Source organism: Tamandua tetradactyla, chromosome 5 (assembly GCF_023851605.1).
Source record: "Tamandua tetradactyla isolate mTamTet1 chromosome 5, mTamTet1.pri, whole genome shotgun sequence".
Lineage (NCBI taxonomy): Eukaryota > Metazoa > Chordata > Mammalia > Pilosa > Myrmecophagidae > Tamandua > Tamandua tetradactyla.
This window is the reverse complement of record NC_135331.1, coordinates 64337382-64357496: the sequence shown is the minus strand read 5'-3', so window position 1 is coordinate 64357496 and position 20115 is coordinate 64337382. Positions and strand designations below refer to the sequence as shown.

Below are 20115 nucleotides of genomic sequence, written 5' to 3'. Positions count from 1 at the left end.
TTGTATATTCATTGTTTTCCTGATATCCTTTAGTTTTTTCTCTGTGTTTTCCTTTATCGTCTTGAGCATATTGAAGATCTTTTTTAAAAAAATTCTTTGGCCTTAATGTCCACAGCCTGGTCTTCATTGATGTTTTCTGGGGTTTATCCTTTTTCTTTGGATCAGCCAGCATTTCTTTTTCTCTGTTTCTCTTTTTTGTTTTGAACTGTACATTTTAATATTTAAAAATGCTAACTGTGGGATATATCCTGTAAGTTGTCTATTTCTTGAGTTTATATCCAGCTGGTAACATGACAGATTTCCTTGAGTGTCAGGAGGTAACAAACCTAAACAAAAAACACCTTTTACCATATTTGCAAATAGACTTTTTCTTTAGTGCTTTTCCTTCAGAGCTCAGCTCTCTGTCAGGAAAGTCAGCCCAAGGCAAATACAAAGTGCCAGGCCCTCCTAATCTTTCTGGGTCTGTGTCCTTTCCTGGGACTGTGTTTTCTGGAAGCCTCAGGATTTCTCCTGTTTGTAGGAATTTGAATGTCTCTCTACTTTCTAGAAGCAGACTTTCTACTTCCCCCAGGACTTAGAACAGGTTAGCCTTTGCCCAGCACCCCAGGCCGCCTGCCTTAATTGTTTCTTAACTTAGTTTAATTCTGCAAACTGCCTTTTCCTGCAGGACAAATTCTGGCAGGGGTTGCCTTGCTGGAGAACAGTTTCCCAAGTCACTCCCAGCTAAAACAAGCCAGGGATACACAAAGAGAGCACAGTGGGCTCCTCAGTGACCCAAGGAGGGGTTGAGGGAGGGCCAGGAAGGGCACAAAGAACTTCTTCCACAGCTCCCCAAAGCTACACTTTTTTGACTTGGCCCCTGCCCAGCAAATGCAGCCCTTCAGCTGTCATGTACAGTCTGAGGAAGTGTACTGTCTTTAAGTCTCACCCCCCCACCACCTCCTGTTGCCTTTGTCCAGAGTGGGTTGGAGCAATGGCCTCCCTCAGAGATGGTTCCTCAGCAGTCCAAAGTAGCTAATCAAAAGCAGTGATCCACACTTAGACTGCACCCACCTCGGATCTTGGGGAAATGGATTTTTACATCCTGAACTACCAGTGGTTTGCTGGTGCCTGCTGTAAGAGTGGGTGATAGGTAATGGTAACTACTGCCCAGAGAGAGCATGTTGGTATTTACTGTAATTTACCAACCTCTACCTTCTGCTTTTCACTGGATGCTGCTGTGCAGTGTTCTACTGGATTTCAGATTTCAAGATAGTTGATTCAGACAGTTCCTGCCTATTTAAATGTTCTTCTGTTGGAGGGACTGATTCCTGGAGCTTCTTACTGGGCCGTCCTCCCCCCTGCTTGTTAATCAATCTCAATTTTTTTAAAGCCTGTAGTTTTCTAAAAAGTCACATAGATTTTCATACCAGCCTATTTTGTCTCCTTACTTCTTTTAATATAGAAGTAAACTACATGCTGTCAAGTAAAATTGGTACTCCAGGAGGTAACACCCATATTTACCTTATGGGTTTTCGTCTTACAAAACATAGTGTGATATTGGCCTAGAATTTAAGAAACAGGGCACAGCTCTTTGTTTGGGGATAGATGATAAAATTTGGTGTTGGTTTGTTCTGCAATTGACTTGGTTTATAAATGTTTTGCTTTAGTTATATTAACATTTATTTGTCTTTTTCTGAATGTAGAAAAATCAGGGAAAAAGTAACTCAGAAGTGTCCTTTATGACAGAGGCAAGTTAATTCGAGATTAACACATTTTGGCAAACTAAAATGGATGACCCACTTTTAGATAATCATAAAAGTCATTCTAACCCTTTGCATGAACTTAACTGCTCTACATTCTGGGGGCTGGTCTTTTGTATCTTTAAGCATTTTCACTCAGAATTTTAAAAAATTAATTTTTACTTTGTATTTTAGGCTGGACATCACAGAGACCTTCAACAGTAAATTTACCACTTTCTAACTCTGTTAGAAGTAGCTCCAGCTGCTTTTCATCCTCTCAGCCTCGAACAAGAAGTGCAGTTGCTCGGTCATTATCTAGAGCTGCTTCTGAAATTTCAGAAATTGAATATATTGATATTACAGACCAGAACGAGCCTTTCTTAGATGACACTGCTGATCAACAAACCTTAGAAAATTTGGAAAAAGAGTTAAATGTGCTGAGAAATCCTACAGGTAATGCTATTAATTTTTTCCAGCATAAACAATGATAAGTCTGCCTTTTGCCTGATTCATATCTTGCTCCAAAAAAAAAAGCATGCAAACGAAAAACCTTTCTGTCCATTTCCCTCTTTAACTGTAAACCTTTTTGCCTATTTGTACACTTTCTTGATTACCCCTGTATGACCCACATAATGTTATAAAACATTTATAACATTGTACCCAACCACAGCAGAGATGGTACCCCTTTGCCCACATAGTACATAAATAGTGGCATGAAGCCCTCGTGCACAGAAAAAAATATTTCCTCCTTTCCACAAACCCCACCATATGCTAATCTCTGTAGCTTTCTGAAAGCCAGTTGCCCAGTCTCCTTGTTGGAGAAATGAGCTGTTAGATCTTTTATAGCAGTGCTTCTTAAGCTTTAATGTGCACACACATCCCATGGAAATCTTGTTAATATGCAGATTCTGATTAAGTATTTTGGGGGCAAGGACTGAGATTCTGTACCTCTCATAAGTACCCAGGTGATGCTGACCTTGCTGGCTGAGTGAAATTATACTCAGCCATTCTATTCCTAAACTTTGATGGATATAGTCTAGCAATGATATCTATATTTTTGAGTATGCTAAGGATTGCTCTAGTAACAAAACCTCAGAGGGAAGTAATCTTATTTTTGTGAGAAAATATTTCATGAAGTTTGATAGAATCCCAGCTGCAGGTCCAGGAGGCAGACCAGAAACTTCTCTGAGTCTGTACATTCCACACTTCTCCTTTATTTCTGTTTTTTGGTATTAGCAATTCTATTTGTTATTTCACCTTATAATAATGACTTGGCTACATAAAAAAAAATAATACGCCTTGGTTTTGAAAAATTAAAGCAATACAACAAAATGCAGAAAAAAAAGGAAAAAATAATCCAAACAAAATCTCACTATCTTAAAAATAACCATAATTAACATTTGATGAGTATCATTTTAAACATCTATTTATTTATATCATAAACACACATATAATAATAGTTACTTAGAAGGATGAATAAATTGAAGGAAAGATGATAATTTTATAAAACTAGATTTTTACTCTACGTAATATTTTAATAGAATCATAAATGTACACTTACCCAATTGAAATGAAACTAAAGAAAATTCTAATTGTCAGGTAAATATATTTTTCACTATAAAATATTGTGAAGTTGGACTCTGTACAATTACCTTATTTGTAGACCAAAAACATTGGAATATTGGCAATTTTATATGGTTCAACCTGAAATTTTTAAAAAGATTCCTTTAATAGTTAAGGAAAATGGTCAACAGAAAAACAAGCAATTGAGGCCATTTTTATCTATGTGTTTTAGTTCTACACAGTAATGATTAAATCACTGTATAAAAGATGAAGGCTCATTTGTTCTATTATTTCTTCTTTACCGCATATAATTCTAGACAGTATTGATTATATCTCTTTTATAGTTATATTAGTATTTTTATTTTTTCAGTATTTCCTTTTATTTCTGTTGCTTAAGGAAAACTCACATGGATTAAATGTTCAATACCAGCACTTTACCATGACTTCCCAATTTTGAACCATTTATTTTTATTCATCCCTTGAAGGTTTGATTATGACATTATTGAAAATGTCCTGTCTTTTGTCTTTATGGTAGTTTTGCAAGTTAGTTAGATTTATTCAGTGAATCACAATTTCTTTTCTTCTGCGCTTAATAGGCATGACTTCACTGCCTTCTGTCTCTGAAAATGGTTGTTAGTCCTTTACTGTAATTTTCCCATTTACCCTTTTTTTGATTGAATTTAACTGTCAAATAGCTCCCCCGCTGCCCACCCCAGGAGGGGCTCACAGTAGTCTATTACCCGAGTTCTTTTATGTTTAAGATACCTGATACCTTTACATGCGAATGACATTGGCTGAGGGTATTACCCCTTGGATCACTTTTCTCTCTAACTTCAAACATACTGATTCATTGTTTTCTGGTTCAGAATTCTGCTATGAGATAATCTGATGCCACCTTGATTTTTTACTTCACCATCTCTCTTACATGGGACAGACTTTTTTCCTGACTGAATGTTCCATTTTCTTTTTTAATCCTTGAAATTCATTAACTTTATCGGATTGTGTTTCACTGTCAATTCAGCATTTTTTAAGACACAGGGCTCTCCTATCTACAGAGTAAGATCCTCCATATCTACAGAGAATTTGTTTGTATTTTATCATAGAAGTGTTTTTCTGTTCCATTTGGCTTTCTTCTGCTGAGAAACCTGTTTTTGTTTGTTTGTTTCTTTGTTTATTGTTGTTTTGATGTTGGATACTGTTTGTACAATGTATTGACTCTTAATTTCTTCAAAAATTTTAATCGTTTATATTTTCATTTGCATTTGTTGGGGTTACCTCAAGCTTGTCCTCTACATCAGGATTTCACTTTTATCTGAATTTGGTCATCTTTATTGTTTGATATTTAAAATTAGTTCTTTAATGGTATTGCTTTGACTTTGTGTATTGTTTTCTTTTTTTGGTTAATTTTTAATTTAATGTAATTTCTAATTTAGAGAATATTTTCAGGAATGCAGACAATAGTACAAGAAACTCCTGTTGACTGCTCAATTCACTGCTTGTTTATCTTTTGCCTCATTTACTTTAGTACTCATTCTCTCTTTATTCTCTCTTTCCACACACACACACACATATGTACACAGCATTTCAGAGGAAGTTAGAAACATCATTTCCTTTTACCTTTATCTTATTCTTATTTCCCAAGAACAAGGACATTTCCTCACATGAGCATAGCACAATGATCTAAATCAGGAAATTTGATGTCGATAGATAGTAGCCCATACCTAATTTTCTTCGGTTGTCCCAATAATGTCCATTATAGCTTTTTTTTTTCCTTCTCTAGAATCTAATCCAGGAATAGGTGACAATTTAACTAGTCTTTTAGTTTTGCATCTCTCTTTCAATATCTGACATTTTGTTGTTTATCTTTTTTTTTGTTGTTGTTTATCTTTGAGATCATTGGTTGAGAGCTTTTTAAAAAGTTTGTTTTCATTATTGCTTTATAACCAAAGGACTTGTTGAAAGTTTTCTTGTGGTCATGAACTATGTTTTCTACTGGGTTGCCCTTATATTTATTATCAGACTTTGCCTTCTATGGACTCTTGGATTCCAATCTGTTTGCCTAGCTAGTTGCTGTGCCATTTCTTTGCGTTTTACTTGTTCATGCTTATAGTGGGTAGTTTTGCCCATATCTCCTGTCATTTCTGATACATTGAGACTAAATTCTCCAGATTCCTTTCCGTTACTGAAATCTGAGAGTAATTATGTTGCTGTTGTTTTTATTATTGGAGCTGCTGTTTGTGACAGGAGATTGCACTGCTTTTCTGTATCATCCTTGTTTAGTATTGTGAGGACGGGGGTGGACGAAGGTGAAGGTAAAGGGTACCTCAGATGCTTTGGTGGATGATTTGGGCTCTTTTGTCCTTTTGGACTGTATTAAATGCTAAAGTTCACTTAACCTGGTTTTCAGTGTATTCTGTCCCTGTGGGAATACCTGTAGGTTTGCAGTTTTCTTACCTCTGCTAAGATCTTTTGGTGGACAATTAGGGACTTCAAAAATATGTCAAATGTTTTCCCCTCATTTCCCTTTGACCTACTTTCCTCCAAGTTGCAGTGTCATTAGTGAGTCTTGTCTGTGTTTTCGTTGACTATCCTTTTCCTACTACTAGCTTTCGTGTGGTGGTAGTGGAGGGGTGGGTAGATAGCCATACCTCAAAGGGTTTTCTGTTCATTTCCTTGGTTGCCCCTTTTCAAAGTTTATTATTTGTGCTTGTTTTTCCTTTCTTTTCTTTATTTCCTCTTGTGATTTTTACTTTATTCTTATTCTCTTCTTTCATTTCGTTAGGGGCTGGGGTAGGAGAATTTGATTCATCTTTACTCATTATTCATTTACCTTACTCTAAATTACTAAATGTCAAACATGTAGCTCTTTGGCAGTAATTCTCACATTTAAGACCAATTCTAACATGAAGCATATCAGGTTGAACTGAATCTAAAAAAATGGCCACATAGTTTTTATCAGAAAATAAGGGGTCTCTTATACTGATACATTTATAAATTATTTATAAATGAACTATAGTAGTTTACAAAGCAGTAGTCTTTTTTTTTATACTTCAACTTTCCATTTCCTTTATTATTTCATTTCCATTTTCATTTCCTTTATTATATAATTCCTATATTTTTAATTTAATGTAATTTCTAACTTAGAGAAAATTTTCAGGAATGCAGACACTCTTTTCCAGTGTCACACATCTTTTTTTTGTAGATTAACACCATTATTTTCACTGGAACACATAAATTACCCTATATGAAAGTAAATACACACTGCATAGCTTATGAATTGCCAGGGCTTTTGTGATGGTTCAACAGCAAAACACAACCACTTACGTACACTTAGTCCAAGAACGGCTTTCTTGGAAGCCTGCTTTGGAGGAGGGCACAGTTTTAGGAAAGACTCACCTGAAGCCCCGAGGAAGGAAGTGGAAACACATTAGCTGAATCAGCCACACTGTCAGTGACATGATAGAGCTATGGTGAAATCAGGCTCCATTCTAGAAGATTCACCAATACTGCACACAACCTTTGTCATCTCTTTAGCATCAGTGGGCAGAAAAATTCAGTAATTGTGGATCTGTGGGGAAAGTTCTTTATGAGGTTTAGTCTCACATAGGCACAGCCACACATTTGACTCGTATGTAAATGTAAATGTGTTGGCATCTCTGGGAAAGCAGTATTTTCTTGAGCAGTGACCCTACGGATTTGTTTTCTTTTCGTTCATGGATATACCAACTTCCTCTTTCTAAGTTCTATAGAACTTTCCTAAAACTGTGCCCTCCTCCAAAGCAGGCTTCCAAGAAAGCCGTTCTTGGACTAAGTGTACGTAAGTGGTTGTGTTTTGCTGTTGAACCATCACAAAAGCCCTGGCAATTCATAAGCTATGCAGTGTGTATTTACTTTCATATAGGGTAATTTATGTGTTCCAGTGAAAATAATGGTGTTAATCTACAAAAAGAACCATGTCAAGGAGCTGGGAGAAGGAAAGATGGGAATAACTACATTAATTAAAGCAGGTCCTACTCTGATTCAGACTGCTATGGTGGATATCAAAGGGTCCTTTCAGAAGGAGTCTCGGATGGGGGTGGGGGTGCAAGTTGCAGATGCACCAGCATCAGGAAAGAGAAGGCAACAGAACAGAGTGACTGAGAGTGCAGACTCCCTAGTAAGGTAATCTGTTTTGCAATTTGATAGCACTTTATAGTTTACTAGCTAAATTGCTTTCCTAATATCTCTTTGTATCAGGTTCTATATATGAAAGATGGATATGATAATAGGACCTATCTCATAAAAGTGTTTAATAATAGAATGAAATTGTATATTTTTGAAAATATTTCTCCCTACGCACACACGTACGTATGCACATACACACACTTAACTGTGCCTAGCACCTAGTAAGTCCTCAAAAAAGTTTTAATTACATAAGAAACCAAAGTGAGTGCTGCCTACACACAGTAAGGCGAGTACTCTTGGAAGCCTGATTTTTAGTCGAATCTGAAACCTGTTTTATCTTAAAGCTAACTGTGTTTTCTCATGGATCACACTAAGAATTATAGTTAAACTGTAGTTCATGCTATATTTTTATTCCCTCACCAATATCCTTAAAATAGAAAAACAGTCACTTCCTTAATGAGCTCAACAATCATTATAACTTATTAAGGCACCTTGCAGATTATGGAACTTGGTATAGCTGAAATAATTTGGGTAATATCAGGAAATATGCAGTATGAGAAAGTATCAGTAATAATGTACTTTGAAGCATTCTCCTTTTTAATTGTTAAATATAACTGGTTTGTTTCAAACTCATTCTGATTTGCAGTTTAGGAGGCTTTGTGGACCTTAAATTCCCATGATAATCTTGTGTTTGTACAAGCCCACAGGTAGTTTAGCTGAACCAAATAATTAAGGAAAGGAAAGTAATTTTTCTTAAACAAGGAAGATTAAAAATTTCTCTAATCAGATGTAGACATACTGTCTGTGAAATAAAACAGTGAAGCAGTGACTTCCTGAGCAATCAGATCCTCTGTTCACAGCTTGACCATCATAGTATAAAAAGGTTCTTCTGATCAGGATTTATAGTAAGCAAATTAATTAGATAACCCTTGCAGAGACTGCTCGGTTACAGTGAACTACAATGGCAATCTTTTTGCTTTAGGGTGCCTTTGAGTTGCCGAAAAAAATTGAGGGCTGCATACAAAAGCAATGCAGAAAAATTGGTATTAAGAACATAAAACCATTCCGTGAGTAATAAGCATCCGTTGTTTTTATATGCACTGTTGCTTCATTTGTTACACATTGAGTTGGATGGAGCAGGTGCTATTTTTTCACCCCCACTTTATGGATGCAGTAACTGAGGCTGTGGGCCATGTAGTGAATTGCCCACAGTCACCGCTGGGCATGAAGTAGAGCTGAGGAACACACCCAAGGATGTTCACCTCCACATCCTCTCACTGTGTCTCCTTTCCACAGTGTTGCTTAATGAATTTGAAATCCTTACTCCAAATCAATATTGTAACCATTTAAGAGGGAGGGAATGTGAGCAGAGTAAAGTTTCAGGGAAAAAGGCATGGAGAGTAAGGAAAGGGGGATAAAAAGGCAAAACAAGGTGGGAGAGGGGAAGATAGATGAAAAGGAAAACAAGCAGGCTGAATGGACTGAGAATAGGGCTCATAGTCTCAGGGAGAGTGTCCCGTTTGTCACTCTTTCCTAAACACTTGTGATATCAACAGGTAGTTATGCTAGATACTCCTGTAGAAGTTTTATAGTTTTTCCCCCAACTTGTTCCTTATTTGGAAAATAGACTGGCTGCTTTGTTCCCTTTTTGTGAAGTTTTACTTATTTTTTTTTTATTCCTTCCTTTCTTGTATTCAGCTAAGTATCCATTTCCCTATGAAATACAGTTTTTTTTTGCATGTGTTTTAAATGACGTGCGTTTTTAGAAAACACTTTAAAACTCTGTTTGTCTAATTTTTTGCATTATGTTTAAGGTTCCTCCTTGATTACGGGCCATGTGCTCTTAACTCTTGAGGTAAAATAGGTTTAACTTGAATCCATCACTCAACAGATTTGACAGTTGTAAAGAAAATCTTCCTATATAAATGTCGATCTGGTGGTACAGGGTCTTATATCAGAAAAATCAGGAGAGTCAGGTTTTTGTACAATTGACCTTTTAGATTTAACACTAATCTTCAATAGGATTTTTGTGAGCAGTTTTTTTTTTATCTGTCTTGATTATTTCTTCACATAAAATAAAGTGACGTTGCATTTTCTTGCGTTAACTTCATGGGTATTTTTAAATATATTTTTGAGAATGAATAATTTAATAAAATGGGCCCATTCTACTTCCACTATTTTAATGAACTCTTTTCCTATTCAATTAGAGCTCAAATATCTAACCAAGTGTGAATGTCCCTCCTGGTGATATTTTTTGGATCTAAACATCACTATTGGACTTGAGTACTGAATTCCAGCAATTCCAAATTGATATTTATTTCCCACAAGCAGCATTCTCTATCATTGGGGATATATAGAGTGCCTTAGATATCTGCCTTTTTTTTACCCTATGGAAAAATAGGAGAGGAAATCTTAGCCTAGAGCTAAATAATTTGATCCTAGAACATAGCAATTTACAATATAGGTGAGCTGAAGAGCTCAGTTCTGTTTTCAGTTCTAACATGGTTGTGTTACTTCTAACAAATTACCAGTTCTCTTCCTCAATTTTTTATTTCTAACATGAGAGAATGGAAGTAGTTAGGTGGTTTCAAATATTTTAACTGAGGACATTTGTTTCAAAATTAATCTTTAATAGTGCCTTACAATTTAAACTAGATCAAGTAACACTGTCCTGATTGCTTTGGAGATGGTGGGAGCAGGAACTTCATCCCCAAACTTCAGTTCATCTGCATATCATAATTTAATAGTACTGGGATAAATAATTTTAAGAATTCTTTATTCTTTCAAGCATTAAAGTCTTTCAGTAGGAATAATCTATGGTATTATCAAAAGAGGAATTTCTGCTTGCTCTAAAACTTCAGAATTGTTACTATATGCCAAGAATAAAATAGTTTTTAGTCTAGTATAGAATACATGTAGCTTGGTGTTTGGACCTTCTCACCAGAAGGGAATTTACTTGGCAATATCATGAGAATGAGAATAGCACCCCGTTTTTTTTTTAATTTTTAAAAGTCATTATAACATAAGTTTTTATATAATTTAGATGGCTCTTGCAACTTCATCAAAAACAAAAAGAAGGCATTATGGCATTTCTAATGTAGTAATGATGTTGATTTTTATTCTCGGTAGTTGATGTTAAAATAAGTTTGCCCAAATAATTAGATTATTTAACTTGCACTCTCAGTCCTTATCAAGGCTGAATCATGGGCCAGCTTCATGGAAGGGGAGAAGATTTAAGGATTTTCCCCTTCAAATTTGAGTTATTATCTACCCAAATTAAAGCAAGGAAGCAAAGAAAGAAAAAGGCTGCTTTTCCATTGCCAACCTTTTGCCTCAGACTGTATGGGAGTGGAGCTTTTATTTCTTCAAAGTAAAAAGAGAGAATAAAGCATTTGACATGCAGGCAAATTGAGGAGTTTCACGATATTCTAGTTACTAAGAGGATCACTTGTTTATCTTGGGTATTTGGTGAATTCTCAGGGCATTTGATACATTTCTTGATGTATAATGTATATTTAAAGGTCAATATGATTAAGATAACTTGATATTTATACGCTAATATGGAATCTCAGATCAAACTTACCTTACCCTCTACCCACCATACAACATCAGCCCAGAAAATTGAGAGGTGCTTAAAAGTCTGTATTAGCATGATTCCCCAGGTTTATTCTGGGCAAACTTTCAGCACCATGTACTGTGTACTGGTTTCTTGAATTTATGTATTGACAATGCTGAAACTATTTCAGATACTTCAGAAAAACTTTACAGCCTAACTTTAGAAGAATTATCAGCCTGCAATAACCGTTTGCAAAATATACATCAGACCACTACAGAATTCCTTAAGACCTCATGCACAAGGGAGCACTGCGGAGTTGAGGAACTGAGGTATGTTAAGCCTGCTGCTTATGGATAAAAATAGGGCACAGTAAAATTTTTGACAACCTATCTCGTTATGTTTACTATAAAAAGAAAGATTGTCCTCATGTGTGTACTTTATATGACCATTCTTTGTCAAATGTTTGCATCCTTTGCTGACCTATTATCAGGATTTAGGAAAAGGCTTATTAAGCTGTTACTCTAACTTGAAGAAATAGTTCTTGGCTGCATAATGTATATAAGAAAATGAGAAGGTATTTGAAATTACTAATAATCCTTCAGCATTTCTTCTTATACAAAAAAAGATTCTATTACTTAAATTAACCTGATAAATTTCAGTGCTTTCCACTAATAGAATCTAACCCATGTGAATACAGTTTTGAATGTACACTATTGGTATTTACTTTTTGATGTTGAGTCTAGATTGTTGATAAAGCATATTTTAATTTTTCTCACTTTATTCATTACATTTTGGAGTTACTATGTCATCTTACAAGGGACATGGATTATACTAATAAATTCCTCAGAGAAAAGAGCCTATCATGTTTAATATTGACAACCTGAGATTTCTTGAAAGGAGTATTCCTTTTACAAGGATTAAGGTAAAATGTAAAATAAATGTCACAAATTGTAAATCCCTTTGATTAGTTTGAAGTTTAATATTGCAGTAAAAGAGAATCAGGAGTCTGGTATTCTGAAGGAGGAAGTCATTTAGCCATGGTTCTTGCATTTTTACATTCCAAGCACCACTTATGTTTAAAAAAAAATGAAATGAGGGACCAATATTAGTTTGCCAACATTTTTCTTAAAAAACAAACTAAACCTATCGCTTAATCTCACGATCATTTCATAAAAATAATAGTATTTAATAATAAAAGTATAAGGGAAAGATAATAACTGAATTAAGCACTGACCTTCAAATTTGAAAAAAAAAATACCATGAAAAAGACAGTACCTTATACTTATTTATCCTCTTATCTTGGACCAGTGATAGCTTTATCAGAGTTAAATATGTACTGGGCCACAGACTAGGGTTTGGAAACTACTGATTCAGTCTGTGTTTGGGCATGAAAATAATCCAAAGAACTATTCTAGCCAGCGCAGGGTGAATTATCTCATATTATTTAGTGGCATACATGGGTAGAAAAGTCTCGATAATTTAGGACCAAAAAGTCTGAATTATAAAAAGTCCTCCCTGTCCTTCCACAATACTTCTCTTCCAAAACATCATATACCTATGCTAGAGCCTCACACTAAAATACAATACACAATAAAATTAAAAAACTAAATAGTGGCTGTCATTGATTTTGGCATTGGCATGCCTTGACTGGCTATCCACATAGTCCTAATTTACTGTAGACAAAAGAGGTGATTTATCTGGCAATCTATTCATTGGGATTCTATTAACCAGCCAGTTGAAATGATGAATGTTTCAATGATGATCCCAAGGCTCTGAAAGTTTCTGAAATGTCTTCTGAATCACCAATGAAGATACCCCCAGAGACCATAAAATCTTCTCTCCTTGGTTCCACTGTGGCTTTATATCTTGGGTGCATGGAAATGATGAGAATTTCTCATTAAAAGAGTCATGGTATATGGGGAACATTGAAAATTATAACCCCAGTCTGATGTAGCCCCCTCACATCTGCCTGCCACCAATGACTTCACTATTTGTAGTATTGATCAAAAGATAAATTATGAGGAGTTGAAGCTTGATTCTGTATATTCCGTATTGATCTTTTAATGTATTTCCAGCTCTTCTGGAAAAGATACCGAGATTCAGTCTTGGCTGACACTTTCTGAGAGCAGTACAGATGAAGAGGATGAGGATTTTCTTGACAAACAACGTGTCAGCACGCTGCCCTGGTCAAAGAGTACTTAGTGACCATCTGCTCATTACTGTTCCCATTTTGTACCCAAGTAAAGCAAGCAATTGTAAAAAGTAACCAAGTGTTGGAGATTTCAGTTATTAATATCTCTGATATTTCAGGGCTTACAGACTAATAAAAGATGGTGAGATTTTAAGTTTAAGAACTTTTTCTTCCAAATGATGTATCTCAGATACTAATCTATATTGCAACTCATATTAGTAAAATTTGGTGAATTTTAAGAATCAACAGTTACAACTGTGTCTCTAGAACCTACCTTAGGATAAAACATGGTTTTGTTTAAAGTAATATTTCATTGTTAAATTGTATCATGAATACTGATGTCATCGACAGTTGCGTACAGTTGACTACCAAGTCACATTCATCAGTATCATCACCTAAATCTGGAATTCACTTTTTCTTTGGTAATTGTAGTGTTGTTTTCTATTAGCACAGTTTTTATTTTTTAGTAGTTCTAGTAGCTTCAAAAGTTAGTCCTAGAAGATTACTGGTAGAAAACCCTTTATATAAGACTGATGGTTGTTTCCTTTAAATTTATTTTGGTACTGCCATGTCATCAATGAAGCATACTGACATTCACAGGTATCTTCTCCTGAGAGGATAGGAGATGTTGATGAACCTGTGGCTATTTTCAGGCCATTTAATATAAAAATGCCCTTTATTAAAACTAATTAACTTATGTGAACATTAAGAAATCAGCAAAACCACTCATACTTTTATAATACAATGTTTGCAAACAAATATCTTAAAAAGAATGTGACTTCTCAGTAATTTTTACTGCCTTGTTAGCATTTCTTCTACCACATTCCCATGAAGAGGCAATGATGAGTCACCCTTGAATCGTCGCCATTTTTGTAAGAAAAACCACCTTAGCATCTTTTCCCTTCAGATGAAGAAGTAAATTGTTGTTCTGAGTGCATTTATAAAACCTCAGGGTTTTTTCTCAAATAGGAGAGAGGTGTTACTCTATCCTTGTTAGGAAGGGGGTGGACCATTCCTTCCTTGTACCCAGCCATAGCTTGAGTCTTTATGAATGGGATCAGAAAAACAATTTATAAGATGTCTTTACCTTTTACAATGTAAGAATTTTGAAATAAAAATTAAGCTGACAGTTGTCATCAGTGAATCTGCGGCCAAAAGTGTGAAAAAGTCCGTGTGCCACTGACTCTGCATTTGACTTCCAGTGTGACATGAAATGAAGCATGAGGGTCCTCTGTGGATTGCAGACCAGACCCCCTTCTGCCTTTGTTTGTTTCCCATAGCCACACATTTAGAAAAGTTCCTTAATTCGATTACCATTAGTCTAGTGAGGAAATTAAAACTAAATAAGATTAGAGCCTTTGCCTGGAGCCGCTTCAACATATTCTTTCATTTGGAGTGTGAGCTCCAAAATGAAAGGCCTATACCCAGGTCTGACTGTAGAATTGAGTTATAGAATTCCAACAATATTACTTATTACTAATATGAATTAGTACAATGTGCTCTGAGCAACTACTGGAAAATGACCGCATAATTATACATGCATATGGAAGTTAGTTTTTTAATACCCAGATTTTCCTAGTATTGTAATAGCCACATGAAATTTGACGATATATATGATGGAAACAAGTTGACATAAATTGTCATTGATAGTTTTAATATGTTTGATATTCATTCACATCTGGAACTGAATGACAACTCTGGATGTGCCATGTAACACAGGTCATTGATGTCTGTTTTCTTTCAGATCAATTAATATAGCCTTCCATGTGACAAAAGCACAGAAAACATTTCTTGAACAAATGAATGCTACAAAATGGATTTACCCCTGTAATAGGGCATGCAGATATTTAAAACAATTCCTTAATTCTGAAAAATAGTTCTCCCTGCTCCTATGGCTCAAATGTTGGCTAGATCCTGGGCAATACTCATCACATGCTGGTTTGGCCACCACGTGCTGCTTCTCCTCTGCTAGGTCTCAAAACGGAACTTCTCGAAAAGCCTTTCTCTAGTCTCTCAATCTAAATTATTTCCACTTGACTCTTTTTCTTTATTCTTTCTCATGGCATCTGGCTTTTTTCTTCGTAGCACTTATAATTATTATATCGTAGCACTATATTTATGTGTTTTTTGAAGTAATGTCTCTCCAACTAGACCCTAAAGTTCAATGGGGCGTGGATTATGTCCATTTTTCCCACACTCCCCATGCAGCCACTTGGACTGGGTGATCATTAGGAAGTGAATGAATGAATGAATGAATGAATATATAGGGTTCAACTGAGGAAACAGCATGAGATATGTAGTGGGAGAAACACAAGAATCTATCCTTAGGAAATCAGGTTTTACTATCTACTAGCTGGCAGATCACTTATTTGAATGTATTTATCTATCATAAAATGGAAAAAATGATACTGCCTTTATTTAGCTCCAAGGGATATGGTGATAATAAATGCAGTAGTGAATATGAAAATACTTTGGAAACTTGAATGTGCTCTGCCACAAGTTATGCTAAAGTCATTGAATTTATAGATAAATTAATGGATGATTTAGTGAATTTAGTTTCAAGTTTACATAAATTATCCCAAATTATTCAGTGTCAACAATGCACAATGCTTTTCGTGAGCTGTAGAATAAGATTAAATGATGTATAAAGCTGGTGTTTATGTTGAAGTTTAGATATCTGAATTTACTTTATTAAAAATCTTTCTGAACCATTGTTCTCAGTGTTTATAGCTTTCTTCTCTCTTGTGTAAATGCAATGTTTTTAAACATTAAAATTGCACCAGTACTTTATAAGCACTCTGTACATCATACTTCCGGAGAGGAAAAATTTAAAACATGCTATTTATACCTCCCCAAATCTGTTTTTATAGGATAATCTGTTTCATCATAATTTTCATCGCATGTTATTTATTACTAGCCATATTTGCATAAAAGCAATCTTTATTTCCTCTGAGTTCATCTGTGCCTGTAGTTTATCCCACACCTAAAGTCATAATTCTTTGTTAGTGACAACCTGATTGTTTTCTGGGTAAATGATTATGATGTTGCCAACAGGATTATGACTTTAGCTGGGGAATAACCATCAGGCTTAGATGAACTCTAAGGAAATAAAGATCCTCCTCTTTTAATGCAAATGTCTTCTATAGTTAAGGAAAAGGAGAGGATAGTCTTAATGTTCTCCATAAGGTGACAGTTATGTTTAAAATAAAAACACTTAATTGATTGATGGAGTTATCCTATATTTCTTGTTTCTAATGCATATAAAACAGCAGTTTTAAAAACACAGTTCTGAAAACGCCTTCTAAATGTTCTTCTGCTAAAGGAGGCAATATGTGTATTGCTTTATACCCAGAAAAAACATGCATTATTTTACATACAAATGCTTATAAAATCTTTCAAGGGACAAATGCACTTCATTTTTATTTTACAAATAACTAATCATTACTCAAAATAAGTCAAATGTGAAATGAATGTTTTAGAGAATTTTTTGATACAATTTCACATTTTCAGGTGGTTGCCATGTTTTTACTGGATAACATTTTGTTCTTCATTCAAATGATGACAGTGTTCTTAAAACAGCTTCTGGATTTAAAAAATGACAACTGGAAAAACAGATAGGCAGTGAGCAGGTATGCATTTCCAGTTTTCAAAATAGCTTTTTTTCATCACATTTATTTTCTCTCTGGCCTCCTGTGCCATTGCCTTGGAAGAATATCTTGTAGGTTACACTATTGCGTCAGTTCGAATTTGGTTTAATTTCATACAACAAGAAATCCCAAACGACAGAACAGTAAATCGAAGTTTATTTCTATTATATGTAACTTAGGTCTAGAAGTAGGCAGTCAAGAGCTAGTATGGCAACTACATCTTAGTATTTTACAAGGTTGTTTCATCATCTAGGTTGGTTGCAGATTTCCAGCCATCAACCATCTAAATGGGGCAAGTGGGGAGAAACAACATGCACACACTTCCTAGCTGCGTTAGATCCCCTTAAATCATTCTTCTTGGAAGTCTCATACACTTCTGCTTACATTGTATTGGCCAGAACTAGGCCACCTCTAGACACAAGGGAATCTGGAAATGTAGTCAATTAAGTAGGCAATTGCTGCTCAGAATAAAACTGGAGCTGTGTTTAGTAGCACAGACCTGGAGAGTGGATACTGAAGGCAACTGGCATGTCTGTCACAACTGCTAATTTATCCTCATTATTGATCTGGAACAGTTTATTTCCGGAATATACCAATAGCTTTTGTGGTATAAGCAAACCTTTAAATGTTTAATTAAGTAAAGAATGAGACATTACTAAAAGTAAATCACTTAATTTTTTTATATAATTCATACTTCTGTTTTAGCCTGAAAGGTGTACTTTAGTTCCCCAAACAGAGAACTCATCATTATCCAGCTTAAAATTTTCACCTCTGTACTTGTTGAAACGCATTCCACATTCCTTTAAAGGGCAGTCCAAATCCAATCTACTTTGGCATTACATTCAATGCACTATGTTAAAAATAATGAGATAAATATTTGTCTAAAATGAATGTTCCAAAAATTAGGATTTTAAAAATCTGTGAAGTTAGAATTTTTCAGAAGAATGCACAGAGAAAAAACATAGATTCTTCCTATGGTAATGCTGAATATTACTATATTGAAGTCTGAGATTGCAGGTGGTCTGAGAGATGAAGCCTGTTACCTTCGTATGTAGCAGTCTCTCAATCTTTTATAGTCCATGTCTAAAATGAGAGGTTAATTGTTTCCAACTGAATCTGAGGACCCTTAGTATTTGTTGATTTGAGGGAGGAGAATAGAAGGGGATTAAGCTCCTCATCAAAGCATCTATATTTTGATATTTTTACATATAAAAAAGGGTCTTTGTAAGAAGGAAGAAAGAATTCTGCCACAAAAGGTTTGAGATCCTAGGCTTAGAAACCTAGTAGATCTCTGGCTCCCCTTCTTGGGCTTATATTCTGGAATTTATAATGTCACAGAATTTTTAAGACGTAGCTGGATTACATCCCCAGGCTGTAGGACCAGCCACTGAAGAGACCGAAAGAAAAGACAAGTTCATCCTCCTCAATTCATTGAACTCTGTTCCAGAATTACCTAACCCTACCCAGATGTCTAAATCGCTGACTAACTCCACTCATCGTACCCAAACTAAAGAGAATGTATTGTAATAAGAAGTGAAATTGTATGGAAATTCCAAATCAGAAACTAAAGAAGAGCTGGCTTCACAGGAATGAAGGGTTCCTTCTTATTATTGTTCATTCAGGCTTCTCACTCTGCCTCATTGCTTCCCTCTCAGCTCTACTCAGCTCTCACTGATTAATTTTTTTAATTCTAAGCCCAGAGACAGAAGTTCTACGAGTCTAGGTTATATTTTCAAGCCAAATAACAAAGGGAAGCCTAAAGATGCCCCAAGGGCTGCATCATATCAAAACAACTCTTCCTGGCTCTGGGGAGGGAGAGGACAGGAAAAACTGGAATGACAACATATGTTAGAAAACATGATTTCTACCTCTCAGCGTGTCCAGGGTTGCGATTTAAGGCAGTTTTTAAAAAGTGAATTGGGTCTCATATGCAAAGGCCTTTCTGAAAAGGTTTAAGCAAAAGGGTTCAATGTCAAAAGGACGTTTGTAGGACAGAGAGCTCAATGATGAGGTGTGTATAAAGGAGAGGGATGATAGAGGAAAGAGAAATTAAAGGCTATTGGCAAGTAGGGCACACTCAGACTGTACGGTAAGAGTTCGGGAAGTTACTGTAGTCTCAAACCAACACTAACTTAGAGGGCAGTTCTCCTTACTGAACTCCTCAAGGCTGCCCACTCACATGTGATTTGGGTATCAATCTCACTTCACCCTCAAAGAGCAATTACTGGAAATGAGTAATCTGGAGCTCATTCTCATTTTGTTCTCTTTTCCTCACCAAGGACAAGATGCTAAGTGACACATCTTCCTTTCCAGGACTGATCAACTTGATGAGCTATGAAGGGAAAATCTCACACAGAATTCCCTTCTGGGCAAAGTGTTCTATGAAGTTCCCAGCAGACCTTCAAAAGCAATATTGCAAGTGCGGCAAGTGCTTTTCCTCAGCTCGTCTGATATCAGGACCAGATGATTCTGATGTGAGCTCAAGTCTGTCTTACACAGAATCTCCATTACTGGTTCTTGAAATGGCCCCATTTTCTTCTTTATGGAGGAGTAACTAAACCTCAACCAGATGCTTGTGATTAAAATAAAAGATAATGATAATAGAGCTTTTACTAAGATATGTCTCCCACAGCTATCAGATAAATGCCAAGGTGAAAACGCACCACTTATCCACAAATAAACATTGAGTTGGGGGTGAATGGTTTATTTTCCAAGTTCGAAGCAATTATACTTGGCAGCATCACTCTGCTTTCAAGATTTTAGGCTTATTATAATATTAAAAACACATTTAGTCAGTATTAGTGAAACAGTTCATTGCACTGTTACATAAGAGACAACTTTGACATAAAGCTATTCAAAAAACAATGTCTCAATTTAAGTTTCCATATTTCTAAAAATATTTCTTATCTTTTCATGAATTAAAATATATGATCCACTGAGGCTTCCTTTAATAAATGAAATTTTATTTTCTTTTCCTATAAACAGGAATGATAAAATAAGTGATAATCATACCAAATGGCAGATTTTTCATTGTTGATTTTTCCTGTTCTGGAATTTAGAAATATATAAATGCTTCTCTACTAGAGAAACTATTTGACTTGATTCTGCAAAGTTAAACAAAACTGAAGAAGAAAAGTATTTTCTCATTTTCTTTATGGAACACAGTTGTACAAAGTTAAATTCAGAATTTCATGGACTGAATACCCTTTGTAATCTCTACCACTGATTTGGTAGTGGATTTTAATTTAAAAGAGGCAAATTCCCATCTCTTCC

General features: G+C 35.4%; 1 protein-coding gene across 5 annotated transcripts in view; it reads left to right on the top strand.

Annotated features, from left to right (window-relative positions):
* Nucleotides 1-13362, top strand: part of ZBBX (zinc finger B-box domain containing) — a 144370-nt gene extending 131008 nt beyond the window's left edge. For all 5 annotated transcript variants that reach the window (XM_077160956.1, XM_077160955.1, XM_077160959.1 and 2 more), the window contains 3 exons: nt 1917-2174; nt 11195-11333; nt 13080-13362. In XM_077160956.1, the coding sequence (XP_077017071.1) occupies nt 1917-2174; nt 11195-11333; nt 13080-13206 (524 nt within the window). In that variant the 3' untranslated portion in view covers nt 13207-13362. The remainder of the gene's footprint in view (nt 1-1916; nt 2175-11194; nt 11334-13079) is intronic.
* Nucleotides 13363-20115: the final 6753 nt, after the last annotated feature.